This window comes from Mus caroli, unplaced genomic scaffold (genome assembly GCF_978045245.1).
Source record: "Mus caroli unplaced genomic scaffold, Mus_caroli_1 scaffold_12, whole genome shotgun sequence".
Taxonomy (NCBI): Eukaryota; Metazoa; Chordata; class Mammalia; order Rodentia; family Muridae; genus Mus; species Mus caroli.
This window is the reverse complement of record NW_028227267.1, coordinates 50,316,887-50,330,749: the sequence shown is the minus strand read 5'-3', so window position 1 is coordinate 50,330,749 and position 13,863 is coordinate 50,316,887. Positions and strand designations below refer to the sequence as shown.

The window sequence follows — 13,863 nt, the reverse complement described above, 5'->3', positions numbered from 1 at the left end:
CTCGGAGAGTGAAATAAATGTGTGTCTCTCTTGGGCAGTATAGGCCAAGTGCAAAGTGTGTGTGTGTGTGTGTGTGTATGTGTGTGTGGTGAGAGAGGTGTGACTGTGACTGCAGGCAGGTGTCTCTGTGTGTGTTGCATTCTGTGTGACTCTGTATGTGTATGAGAGGCTGCTGTGCTGCCTGTGGCATGTGACTGTGGTGTGTGTGCGTGCACGTATGTTGATTTCTCTCACATTGTTTTCCAAAGCTCCCTCACAAGCCTTGGTCTCACGTCACAGTTGTCTTCAGAGGTTCCAGCTCTCCTGAAGTAGGTGAGGAAACGAAGCTCAGATTTGTGCTTAAGACCACAGGTCTTAACAGGAGATCACATTAAGGACAAAGCCGGAGTAGAGTAGCGTCTGCTGGCTGAAGTCTAGGCACCCTGTATCCAGTGAGCCCTGCGTCTGTCTAAGGAGCAGTAAGTTCGCCATATATGGGGAACAGCCCTGTCGTGTTCCCCTGGAGCTGATTACCAAATGACCTGTGCTCCAGAAGTCCCCCTGTGGGGCCGCACGCTGGCATAGGCCGAGGAACTCACGGTTCTGTTGCCTGGGTCACACTGGATCAAATCAGTCTGGGGTATAGCTGACTACCCCTTTCCTGGATGATTGCGGCTCGCCCTTCAGTGGGTAGTCAGCCAGTAGTGGTACTGGCCACTCAGGAGCTGTTGGAAAAGGAGACTCCCAGGCCTTACCCCCAAGGGACAGAAGCAAAGCTTTGCATTTTAACACGGTGCCAGGTGGTGGTGTGCACACGGAAGTCTGAGATGCACGCATTTCCAGCTCTGGGTGTATCCTGCAACTACCCAGGCTTGAGCCTCTCCATTCTTTATCAGCTCTCTGCTTAGTTAGACATACTCCAGAGTGAGTTAACAAGCCTTTTAGGAATGGTTGGGTTCAATATAATGACAAAACCTGGCAGGGGTCCTGAGGGCCCCCTCACAAGGCCTCACACTGAGAAGTTCACTAGGATGGCTGAGCGATCAGTGTGCTCGACACTCGTGCAGACGTCCTGCGGCTTTCCCCGGAGAGGTGGATGAGGTTTACTTTGGATTCAATAAGCAGATATTTCAGATATGAAAAGCAATCAGACTTTAAGAGGATGGGTCTTGGCAAAGGAAGACGTCACAACACGACGCATGAAGATTTACATTTCTCACAGTGGCTTAGAGCCGCCTGGGCCGGGTACTAGTTTCCAGGCGCAGATCTGCTTTTGTCTCGGGGTTGAGATTTTCCCCTTGGACTAGCCTTGGCAGCGACATAGCTTGCTGTGAGTTTGTACCGTTTACAGCAGTACAAAACTCAGACTACTTTCGGGAGTCTTGAGTTCAAATTTGAAAATGCACCATAGACTACCAGTTAGCTGTAGACTTTAGTTAGCTTGCTCTGTGCCTCTCAGTTTCATAGGCACAGAAAGACTAGCTGAGGGTTATTCCTCAGCTAGGGAAGTGCCTTCCACACGGCTCCCCGGTCTGAGGGTTGGTTTTGCTGACTCAGGTACTGTATGGGCTCAGGGATGTCCTGCTGTTTCCTGCAGCTTCCAGCTCACACCTCCTCTGTGGGGCGGTTTATTTTTATTTCCTGTGTTCTATCTGTGGGGCTGCAAGCCATTTACCACAACTACTGTACATTGTTCCTTGCTCGGCCGTGGTGGGAAACAGCCCTTTGCACCCTCTGCCTACACACTTCCTGTCGCCACGGCATGCAAATGTTCCTCCTGCTTCCTCTCCGGCAGCCTGCACCTCTGCTCTTTGATCACGTCTGTGATCTTGGCCCACAAAGCACTCTTGTTATGATTGTTGGAACATACTTGGGGGAAGTGACAGAGATTTGTTCCCTTCTTTGGGAAAGTCAGCAAGCCAGCCAGCATCAGCTAGTTTCCAGCACCTGGAAGCTACTAGCTCAGTTGTAGTTCTGGTGGGTTGTGGACTGCAAGTCTAGGCTAGTGTTTGGGTGCCCCATGACTTACGATTTATCTTAGGGTTTTCATTGCTGTGATAAAACACCGTGGGGTGGGGGGTGGAAGCCCCTTGGGAAGGAAAGGGTTTGTTTCAGTTTACAGCTGAAATCCATCAGTCGGGGAATCAGGGAAGTTGGGGCAGGAACGCAAGGCAGGAGCTGATGCTCAGACCAGGGGTGAGAGCTGCCTGCTGCCTTACAATACCTTGCTCAGCCTGCTTTCTTACAGCAGGGCCAGCTTGCCCGGGGTGGCACCACCTACAATGGGTTGGGCTTTCCCTCATCAGTTACTAAGAAAATGCCCCCACAGGCTTGCCCACCAGTCTGAGGGGGACTTTTTTCAATTGACATCCCTTTTCTCAAATGACTCCAGACTGTCAAACTGACATGAAAACTAGCCAGTATAAGACTATAGCTAATTTAAAAAAAAAAAAAAAGTTTCCCCTGGGTATGTGTGGTCCTTTACCTTGAATAAGGACTTTAGTGAGAAAGAAAAAAGTGAGAATTTCTGTCAGACTAGACAGAAATATTTTACTTACTTAATTTTGAATTTATAAGTCTGAGCACACAATTTTTCTTTCCTAATGTGGGCAGCCCGGTATTGTGGAATGTGCTTTGCATGATGTGAAGTGTTGAATTGAGACTGTTTTCTGCTACATATTGTCTTTTGAATCTTAGAGGACCCTCTGTCTGTACAATTCTGTAAATAATTAATTAGGCGCCTGGGCTGTGCCCAGTAGGCATGGGCTATAAAAGATAAGAAGCAGCCTCGCTGTCTAGGGGTGAGTAAACTCACTCATGCCCTGTGTGTCTCGCACAGTATTAAGTGCCTGTCCCCATCTGCTGTCGAAGTTCTATGGCCCCGTGAGGTTCTCTAATCTCACAAGGATGTAGTCTCATTTTTCCAGGTGGGGAGATGGAGCGTTGGGTTGCCAGTGTTAGGATGTGAATCATCTTTCTGACTCAAAGCATTTGCTTTGGATGAGCTAATGACTAATGAGTCTGGGAGCGATGATGCTTCAAGCATCAGCTACAGATGCGCCGGTCCTCATGGAAGGCAGCAGAACTGGGATCTCTCACATGATGCTTCCTCCCTCAGCACCATATCCAGCTGGACAGGGTCTTGCCACGGACCTCGCTGGCCAGTGGGAGGAGAGAGGTCTCCCTAGGGACCTATTCTTGCTGCTCTCACAGCGGTGGACCACTTTGCTTTAAAAAATTAAATATTGCTGGGCGTGGTGGCACACGCCTTTATTCCCAGCACTTGGGAGGCAGAGGCAGGCGGATTTCTGAATTCGAGGCCACCCTGGTCTACAGAGTGAGTTCCAGGACAGCCAGGGCTACACAGAGAAACCCTGTCTCGAAGAAAAAAAGAAAGAAAGAAAAAAAAATTATGTCATTTCCCCCTTCCCTCCTTCTCCCTCTCATCTACTTCCCTTCCCCCAATACTTTCTCAAATTCATGGCCTCTGGCCTTTTAAATTGTGATAGGTGTGTGTATGTTTATGTACACACACACACACACACACACACACACACACACACGTATATGATTTCAGAGCTGACCATTTGGTATTGGATAGCTGGTTGGGGGATCTTTTCCCTGGGGAAGAATGTTTCCCACTGTCAGTGTTGCTTGGCTGCTGCGCTCCTTGTTTAGGGTTGGCACCTGTTTGTCTCCCTCCCTCTGTGTTACCACGTCTATTGGTGTCTTTCGTGTTCAGTTCTAGTTTAGGCAGCCGTGCTGGTGAGACTTCGTGGGTGTAGCTTCTCTCACATTTCTTTTTCTTTTTTTTTTCCAGAGCTGAGGACCGAAGCCAGGGTCTTGTGCTTGCTAGGCAAGCGCTCCACCACTGAGCTAAATCCCCAACCCCCCCTCACATTTCTAAGAAGCCTTCTCAGAGCACACTTCCTGTTTCTCTGGTTCTTACAATCGTTGTGCTCCCAACCCCCTTCTAAGATGTTCCCTGAGCTGGGTTGTAGATGGATCCGCTGGAGCCGGCACCCCAGGATCCTCTGTCCTCTGCCTCTGACAGGGTGTGGTTTTCTTTCTGTATGCATGCGTGCATGTTTGTGAGTGTGCCAGAGGACATCTTGGCAGGAGTTGGTTCTTTCCTTCTACCATGTAGGTACTAGGGTTCAAACTTGGGTCACCAGGGCTGCCACTAGGTGCCTTTGTAGCAGAGTCATCTCGTCTTCTGATTTTGCCTTATCACTGAACTTCTGACCCATGGGGCTGGCAAGGTGGCTCAGAGATTAAATACACCTTCTGTGCGGCCTGGTGATCTGAGATTGACCCCCAGCGTCCACGCAGAAGTAGAGAACTGACTACTGAAGTTCTCTGACCGTCACATGGCACCACGGCACACCATCCCCGCCATGAGACTGAGCCTACAGTTTATGCATGTATTATGCTGTGTATTCCCTCAGCAGGGGAGCCTTGTCCACCCATGCTCCCTAGAGTGGACAGGGCTCGGGTTTGCCATTCAAATTCAGTCCTAGAGAGGAGCCAAGTAAGTGCAGACAATCACAGCGGAGTCACTGAAGCAGAATGTCAGGGACTGGTCTGGTTGGGGGGCCTGCCTAGCTGATGGCTGCACCTAGCACTGAGACTTCGTGTTAGCTCTGTTTGGTGGGAAACCAAGGCATTCGGACTAGTCCACAGTGTTTTTTTGTTTGTTTTGTTTTTGTTTGTTTGTTTGTTTGTTTCAAGACAGGGTTTCTCTGTGTAGCCCTGGCTGTCCTGGGACTGACTCTGGAGACCAGGCTGGCCTCGAACTCAGAAATCCACCTGCCTCTGTCTCCTAAATGCTGGGATTAAAGGCATGCACCATCACTGTCCTGCCCACCGTGGTCTTATATAAGGCAGTTTGTATGTTTCCTAAGTTGTCAAAGGGGCAGAGAAATGCGCTGCCTGTGGTTCAGGTTTGTAGGATCGAAGGAGGTAATGTTTGTTTTGATGTTGAGCAAGCACACACTATCGTGACTCTAGATCACTATCGTGACTCTATCGTGATTCTAGATGAGGATGCTGCCCCCTCATGTGACATCATTTGAATAACTCAGCTGGGGTCAGCAAGGAGAAGGAAGGATGCCCTAGAGTCGATAAAAGTCATGTCTTGCGCCGGGCGTGGTGGTTCACACCTTTAATCCCAGCACTTGGGAGACAGAGGCAAGCAGATTTCTGAGTTCGAGGCCACCCTGGTCTACAAAGTGAGTTCCAGGACAGCCAGGACTACACAGAGAAACCCTGTCTCGAAAAAACAAAGAAAAAGGAAAAAATCGTGTTTTGCAGTTTCGTTGACCACAGTCTTTTAGATTTACCTTGGGGTTTTCCTGCCCAGGCTGACCATGAAACAGACCAGTTGCTCCCACAACCTAAACCACGTTCTTTGATCCACTTCACTCTCAAGTTCTGCCAGTCCCATCTTCTTACGTCTGTCTATGCTTCCTCCATCTGGTGTTTTCTTTTTTTTTTTTTCTTGGTTGATAAATTTAATGTGGATGTTTCAGAGAATGGACAGAACTGGACAGTTTCACAGTGGATTTCAGGAGGGCTTCAAAACTGGAATCCTGTGGCCTCTCTTTTTATTTTTGTTTATTTATTTATTTTGGAGACAGGGTTTTTCTGTGTAGCCCTGGCTGTCCTGGAACTCACTCTGTAGACCAGGCTGGCCTTGCCAGACTGTCTCTGCCTCCCAAGTACTGGGATTAAAGGCGTGCGCCACCACTGCCCAGCCCTGTGGACTCTGGAAGGGTGGTAGGCTCACATTCCCAGGACAAACACACCCTAGGATATTGTGGGACACACTGGCCAGAGGAGGGATGCTTCTCAGAAAACCTGCCTTGAGGGGAGGTGCCTGGAGAGATTGTATCCTGCTACTACTGGCTCAAGGAGTCCTACAATCAGGGAAGCCTCTGGGGTGCCAGAGAGGAGGGAAAAAATGTGTCTCCTCACAGGTGATACAGTGAGAAGCATCAGGGGGGCCATGGGATACCGTGGGGTCCTGTGGTCCTGAAAATTCTCCACTGTGACCTCGCAAAAGCTGGAAGTCATGGAAGGAGTAACAGATGCGCGTGATAGAAGCTGCTGGGGCCACAGTCATGGGTGAGGTGGGCATCTGCTGAGCGGGGACCTGGCGAGCCCCAAGCCTACATGAGCACCGGCATCCTTACGCAGCAGGCTGCTTTTATCGCAGCATGGGGGTGCATGGGTGCATCCGAGCAAGCGCGCAGGATTATGGTCCATCCTTTCACTCATGCTGCCATCCCACTGCTTTGTGTCTGCCTCGGGATTTCGGTTCGCGAAGCATTAGCATACCATTATCTCCTCAAACAACAGGGAGAGAAGGTGGGCATGCATTCTGGTCTCCATGTGAATAATGAAAAATGGAGAGAGACAGAGCAAAGTTAAATGTGCCACGAAGGACACTGAAGCTTACAGACCCTGCTTTGCCTGACCCCTGCCTGCCTGAGGACTGCCAGGAAGATATTAACAGAGGCCATAAAATTACAGCCATTACGTCTCCCATGCTCACACACTGCCCGGACTGTCTGTGCCTTGCCTTTAGGCAATCTTGAGTTTAATTTACACACACCGAGGTGCAGCAAACCTAGGCTTTCCAGCTGGATGCATTTGGACAGGCATCTACCCCAATGTGCCCATCATCCAGATTCCAGATCAACAGCCCCGAATTCCAAAACCCTTGTTCTCCTTTCCCATCAGTCCTTTCTCCCTAGAGACACCTAGCATGTGAGTACCTGTTATGGGCAATCCCTTTGGCCAGTTCTTAAACTTTAGTTGTATGGAGTCAGAGTCCCTGAAACCTGACACAGTGTCTGCCCTTTGACAGGTATCCCCCTGGAAGAAAGCCTTCGTTCCTAAACTACCTGAGAGAATGTTGGTACAAAGAGGAAAACTGAGGCTGCAGGTTTACAGGCTACAGAGAGTGAAGTCATGGATCCTGGGCCTGCCGGGGCCCCATATTCCATCTCCTGGCTTCCAACAGGGTAGTTTCTGGGTTTCTCTTGTAGCTGGGTCTCCTAAACCTGGGCAGGCAGTGCCCCCTGCTGCCTGAAGGTCTGACCCTAGACTCTTTGCAGGCAGAGAGGATCACACAAGTCTGGAGTCCAGTGACTGGCATAGGGCAGGACCCTGTGAAACAGAAGTCACTTGTCATTTTATTTTCCTTTGGAAAGAGTTTTTCCGTAGGATGTAGGGATTTTCTTTATCCCGAAAAAAAAAAAAAAACCACGCCGAGGGAGAAATAGCGTTTTGGTGGAGTACTGCTGCCCCCGTGTGGCTACCTTAAGACACTACAACAGAGTGGGACTCCCAAGACGGAAGTTTTTCAGGTTTCAGGTTCTGCGACTTCCTTGGACCCTGAGAGACAGATGTCCACTAGGGTTATCTCTTGACATTTAAATTTCCTCCTGGAGTGGAAATGAGAGCGAATGGGGCTTCTTGTGGAAGGTATCTGTTGGGGAACGAGCCTTAGATGTGTGTGTAGGCAGCTGCCTCTTTCACAACCTGTCCAGCACAAGCTGGACTGGACATAGACTTTCTCTCTTGAACTAGGTATATAGACTTGTCTAATTTGAGGGCAATAGAGGTCAGGGGAGGGGGACTTCTTGGGAGTGGAGCCACAGTGCCTCCTCAGCCGGCTGCTGTGAATGGGTGTTACCACCAAGACCTGCAAGCCCCACCCAATGTGCTCGCCCGTGGCCTTCTTTTCTGCACCTGTGGTTGGGCTGCGGTGTAACGGCCCAGCCTACCTCTTCTGGGCACGTGGCCCGGAGAGATCTTATCTCTAACTCTGTATTTTTAACTCCTCTTTCCAGAGGATGTGGCTTCTGCGGGAAAGCTTCAAAGGGAGACCTGTTTGCCCATGTCAGCAACCATGACGTCATGGAAGTGGGAGGCTGTTCAGACCCAAACACCTGGAGGGAAGTGGGGAACTTTTTCCATTTCCTGTTCTACTTCTGGCTATTGATTCACTATCTGACCAGCTTACCCATTTCAGGGTGCAGCTGTCTGTGTGATTCTTGGAGGAAATCCTATGCCTTGTGTGTCTGTATGAAAGGAGGCCTTAGAGACAGCTGTGTTACCCATGTGGCTTTTACCCAAATCAGGGCTGGCGATCCTTCAGACTGCCCCCCACCCCCACCCGCACCCCCACCCCCGCCCCCACCCGTAGCCAGTACATGCAAGAGTCACAGTATTTGACAGGTCTCTCACACTCACCTCTGGGAAATATCCCTTGGGGACCCAGACTTCAGTCTTGTCCAGGGCGGGGTGGGCTGGATGTAGACTTCCTGCTTTGTACTAAGTAAACCGGAAGTCCTTCTTCCCACAGGTTGCTTGAGGAACTAGGTTTCAGTGGGTTTGTGTGGGTCACTGGGGAAACTGAAATGGACATTAAGTGACCTTTGGCCCTGGATGCTGGTTCTCATGTAGGACCAGAGTTTTTAGACTTTTAGAAGCCGGTGTTTCCTGGTAACTGTCCTCCAGGATTCAACAGTCATGAGGCTAATGTGAGTCTGAACTCTTCAAGGGCGCTCCACTCAAGCTCTGATTATTCTAATCGTTTTTGCCAACCTACTCTATTCCTTGCAAAACCGAGACAGTGGCTCACCTGGCCTCTGTTAACACCACCACGTTCCCTCTCCAGCTCAGGTCCCTCCCAGTGACTGTGTTGACCCTCATGGGGTCATCTGTTGGTGTCTGTTGGGTGCAAGGTACTGCACTAGGTATGGAGGACCTACTGGTGAGCAAGGTATTCCTCCTATCCGAAGGGTCATCTATAGTCCCCTTGCCAACATGTCACCTGGTAATAAAACAATATTAGATTTGATATTAGACATGAGCCTTGGGAGTTGGATTTTATGGTATACCCCAAACAAAAATGAGACAAAAATAAACCCTTGAAGCCTCAGGGGGCGGCCTGAGTGGTCAGAGCACACATCTGTCCAGCCTGCCTGTTTCTGGACTGAACTGTGACTCCAGCTGCACTGGACAACGTTGTAGAACACTTTCCACAGTTCTAGCCTTGGAACATGAAGGGTCCATTTTTTTTTTCTGCCTTCAGAGCTGGCCTGCATAAAGTCCTTGAGGGAGTAAGGGCATTTGTCTAGACTCTAGATATACCCATTTTACAGCTGGCCCTGGCAAGGAGTTTGCTGGGGTATGGGTGCGGTCTCTTCGGGAGTTGGTCCAGACGGGTCTGGGAGCAGTGGCAGCCTTGTGACCATTGTCATGTCTTCAGGTTTCCTCAGTAGCCTCTTCCAGACTAAACAGTGGGCGACCCAGAGTCTGACGTGGAAGAATCTCTGCCTGTTCCCCACACTTGTTCAGCTCCTGTGGAGACTTAGCCTCAGCTATGGGAGAAAGTTCTTGTTCTGATTGGATGGCGATTTCTCTGGGGGTGAAGTTGACTTTGATCTATCAGTGGCCTCCTGCCTGTCTTGTCCCGGCCTCGCTTGAGTTGGGGCTGGAAGCTATCTATATTCACTTCACCGCTGTGGGAGGACCTTCAGCTCCCTGCCACGTCACCTCACTCTGGTCCTTAGGTGACGTTAGGGTTCTTGTGACCTCTGGATGCTGCTCTCTGGGGGCACTGGGCTAGCATGGTTCAACTGAGGCTGGGCCTCTTTTACGTTTAGTGAGGAGGTCTGTCTTTGACTCCTATACTACCTTCTAGGCTTCTTACTCTGTCCCATTCTCACAAGGTCCCCCTTCAGCCTCCGCATTATGGCAGGCAGTTTTTAGGAGCCCGGCATCTCCTCAGCCACCCACGCTTTCTTTGCCTGGATTTTTTTTTTTTTAATAGAACAAAGTGAATTACCACTTTAGGAGCAAGGAAAAAAAAAAGACAAACTAATTTGCCCTAAGTTCTTAATGGTTGATAAAGGCTTGCTGCACTAACCTTCCCATGGGCACTTTCATCTAATACAGGGAAGAGAATGGTTTAATTAAAAGAAATTCCCAGTGGTAGTCTCTGGCATCGTGTCAGACACTCCAGGAGGGGTGTGGGGATGAGGCTCTTCGCCCCTCCTCCCGTGAGTGTGAGGGTGGCCCTGTCATGGTGGTGTTTCCTGAGACCGTCCCCGTCACTGGTCTCAGAAGGCTTCATTGTGGGCTAGAGATGAGGCAGCTTAGAAATGACGGGGTTCTGCGGTCACTCTAATCAGGGGTGGCAGGGAGAGGGAACATGGGTTTTTGCTATAGTCTCCAGTCGAAACTGACATTTCATGGCTGGTGACCCTGAAGCTCACAGGAGGGAGGGACATACCCTCGATCACACACGAAAGCTGGTCAGCCCCATCTCTATGAGAAGAAGCAGGCCTGGGAGTCACAGCTGGGAGGATTAGCCTATTTCTGGCTAGTGTGGTCATAGACACACAGTTGAACCAGGGAAGAGCTGGGTGGTGGCAGTGGGTGGGGGTGGGGGAGTCCTGGGAACTAGTAAGGACTCCCATTTGGTGTGAGCAGTCTCTGAAGTGTATTCCCATCAGAATCCCTGCCCTTGGGGAAAGAAGACTGACAGGAGAGGCTCCCTCTCTGCCGAGAACAGTGGGCTGTGAAGGCAGAGACTCTCATGGCTAGGAAGAGCTGAGGATGCCTGCTGTCTTTGGCCAAGTCCCAGACAGTCAATTTGTGAGGTAAAACACAGGTTCAGTAGCAAGGCAGTCTGATGTGAGAGCAAAGGTGTCCCAGGAGGGCAGGAGCCAGTGGGTGAGAACCTGGAGGACTTTCTTCATCCTTGGCTGGTCAAGTTCAGCTACAGGTCAGAGCCTGTCCATCAGCCCCCTGTGGTCAGCCTCTTAATGGGTGTGGCATGAGTGGGGACTCACCCCTGTAAAAGGAGCTTCCTGGCCCTTGGTACAGCTTGCTTAGTGGAATTCCCCCCCCCCCCCCACAGGGTTTCTCTGTGTAGCCCTGCTGTTTTGTCCTGGAACTTACTCTGTAGACCAGGCTGGCCTCGAACTCAGAAATCCGCCTGCCTCTGCCTCCCAAGTGCTGGGATTAAAGGTGTGCGCCACCACTCCCGGCCGCTTAGTGGAATTTTTAAGAGGTCATTCCAAGAGGTTGAATGGAGAGGGTTTGTTGAGGTAACTGGGCAAGTGTGATAGGCACGTACTTCGGTTTCTCTCTGCATGTAAATGCCCCCATCAAAACCCAGTCAAATAGGATCACAGTTTTGGTTTTTCTGAATCACCTTTAATGATGTCATGGGCAGCAGAATAATATACAATGTGGCTCAGTACACACAGTAGCAGGAGGGTCTAGACAATGAGATAATTTCTACACCTTGATGAAAGAGTTAATATGCATTTCTTTATGGATGCTTAAAAAAATAAACCCGCAAAAAAAAACATATTTTTTACAACATTTTCCAAAGAGATTTTACAGGGGAGTCTGCCATGGGGGAGGGGTCTTCAGATCCAGGAGAAGCTCCGCCCCTGCCGTTTTTTGTGAATGGTCAGCAGCAGTGAGGGAGCTGAGTGGGTGCTGCAGCATCGCTTAGCTCTCCAGCACCCTTCCTCACAAATCTGGGAGATCCAGTTGGGATTGTGAATCAGGGCCAACCAGACCCCAGACAGCCTTCTTGATGAGGTGGGAGGGCTCCTTTTGGCTTGAAGAGGGAGCGGAGGGGTGAGGAGGATGGAGCTTGGGAGTCAGGCTCTGTCAATCTTGCAGACCTGGAGTGAGAAAGCGCAGAGGTCAGGCTTGGTATGGAGGACTAGGACCCCCAGGGGTGTGATAAGGATGAATTTGTTAGGGGCTGTGCAAGGTGACCATGGACGCATGATGACTCTAGCCAGGTGTAGGGCTAATGAGTATAGCATCTTTGAATATCAAGCTGAGAGAGCTTGCTAGGGAGAAGGCACACAGGAAGGGAGTGTACATTCCAGAAGGCAGGGCCAGAGGCACGTGGTACGTGTGCATCAGGGTCCGGAGTTTTCTCCTCCTCTGTTCTTTGGTTGTGTGAGCCTTGATATGACTTGGCCTCACTTCCATCATTTCTAAATGAGCATGACCTGAGTATCTTAGGAGAGTCACTGCTGGACCAAGGATGCTGAAAGGATTGTGTTCTGCAGCCCAGGTGTTTCAGGGCACTGTTGCAACAGTGTTAAAACTTGTAACGGGTAGTGGGTAGAAAAGTCCTGTGGGTCCAGTCTTAGGATTTAAAAGCAAATTTTAAATCCCAGGGCGATTTGCGCTCAGGGTTGGGTCTTGCCCTGAATCCACACCTCTAAGCCTTCTCCAGGCTTTGATGCCTTCTTACCTCAACTGGACCACAGCCTCAGCGTCATGAGCAGGTTAAATCCAGCTACTTTCAGCAGGAGGATTCGGAGTCCCATAACGGACAGGTTTTGAAAGTTTAGGTTCATATCTGTAAAACCAAGAGGTGGTAGCCATTAACGGTATGTGCATGAGAGGGCGGTACAGCAACTCACGACCCTGTGGACTTTCCCAAGCGCTGGTTAGGTGTGGTTGGGTGTGGGTAACTTCAACTCCCAGGTTGCACACCCCCCAAGGCAAAGGTATTTTGTGTATTCCTCCAGGGTAAGAGCATTGTGTTTTAAGACAAAAAATTTAGTCCATATAATATTCTGAGGCCCTGTACGGATGAGGGGCGGGGTGCCGGTGGGGTGGGGGGGAGTAGATGTTCAGAACTTGTCATAATGCTCTAGACCTGGGCCCCTCAGTGGAGATGTGATGACTCCCCATCTGTGGAGATGTGATGACTCCCCATCTGTGGAGATGTGATGACTCAGTAACTAGTCATGTGGAATTGAGGTGGCACTGAGACAAGACCTTTGCCTGAGGCTATGTGAGTTCTACTTCCTTTCTAGAAAGGAATTCCCCTGAGATACAGAGAGGGCCAGTGTCCATAGAGTGACAAGGTTAGTTCAAGGCTGCTCTGAAGGGACTCACAAGTTCCACAGTGGGATATGAAGTGGTTTTCTTTGGCTATTCTCACAGAGGAACCAAAACAAGAGACACCAAGGCCCGAGAGTGACTCACTGGCCTTGTGAAACTGGAGGCACCGCTTGCTAAGTACTTAGAATGGAAAATGACGTTAACCATGCTGGGGATTCAAGACAGACCCTGCGAAGTTTGGGGCAGGACTGGAAATGCTGTTCCCACCCCCAGATCCACCCCCTCTCCTCCCCTGTGCACTAAAGGTCATTACTGGCTCCTCCCCACCTCCAGCATCACTCAATGTTGGTCAGACCCTTCTCTTACCTGTTTCAAAGCTTTTCTCCGTCAACGTGGCATCACAGGGAACGTCTAAAAGGGAAAACAAAGACATTTCCTTAGATTCTGAAGTGTGTCAACTGTCCCGCCACAGGTTGTTGGTCAGGAAAACATATCACAGCTTTTCTGTGATTCTTTGGGAGAGAGCTGGGGGACATATTGCCCAAGGGTATCTGCTGGGGCAAAGGCCCAATACCCTGACTTGTGGGCATGCTTTTACTCTTTCAACAACTATGGGCTGTGCAAAGTACGTGTGGCATGGGCCAAAAAGTCAAGATAGTCCCTGAACCTGGAGGTTTCAGTCTAGAGTCCCGTAAAGACAGCAAGACATATTCACAGTGACCAGGGCCATGTATTTTCATGTACACCTTCCCCCAATAGTGTTGATGCCCAACTTTGCTCCTTTATTATCTCTTACTTAGTATAAGGTCCCATCGACCGAGATGCTCTGCCACTCCCCTTGATGCCCATTGACCGATCTCTGTGTGGTTCTATCTGTGAAACCTAAGTGCTGTTGGCCGCTGGAGTCCCGCCATCACCTGGTGGGGCTTCCTTCATCTCTCTATGTTCTCTGTCTTCTGCTGGATCTACAGTCTGCCT

At 50.1% G+C, this 13,863-nt stretch overlaps 1 gene segment (V, D, J or C); it reads right to left on the bottom strand.

Annotated features, from left to right (window-relative positions):
* Positions 1-11,207: 11,207 nt before the first annotated feature.
* Positions 11,208-13,863, bottom strand: part of LOC110309056 (T-cell receptor alpha chain constant-like) — a 439,600-nt gene continuing 436,944 nt past the window's right edge. The window contains 3 exon segments of the C gene segment in view: positions 11,208-11,699; positions 12,287-12,394; positions 13,252-13,296. Coding sequence covers positions 12,288-12,394; positions 13,252-13,296 — 152 coding nt within the window.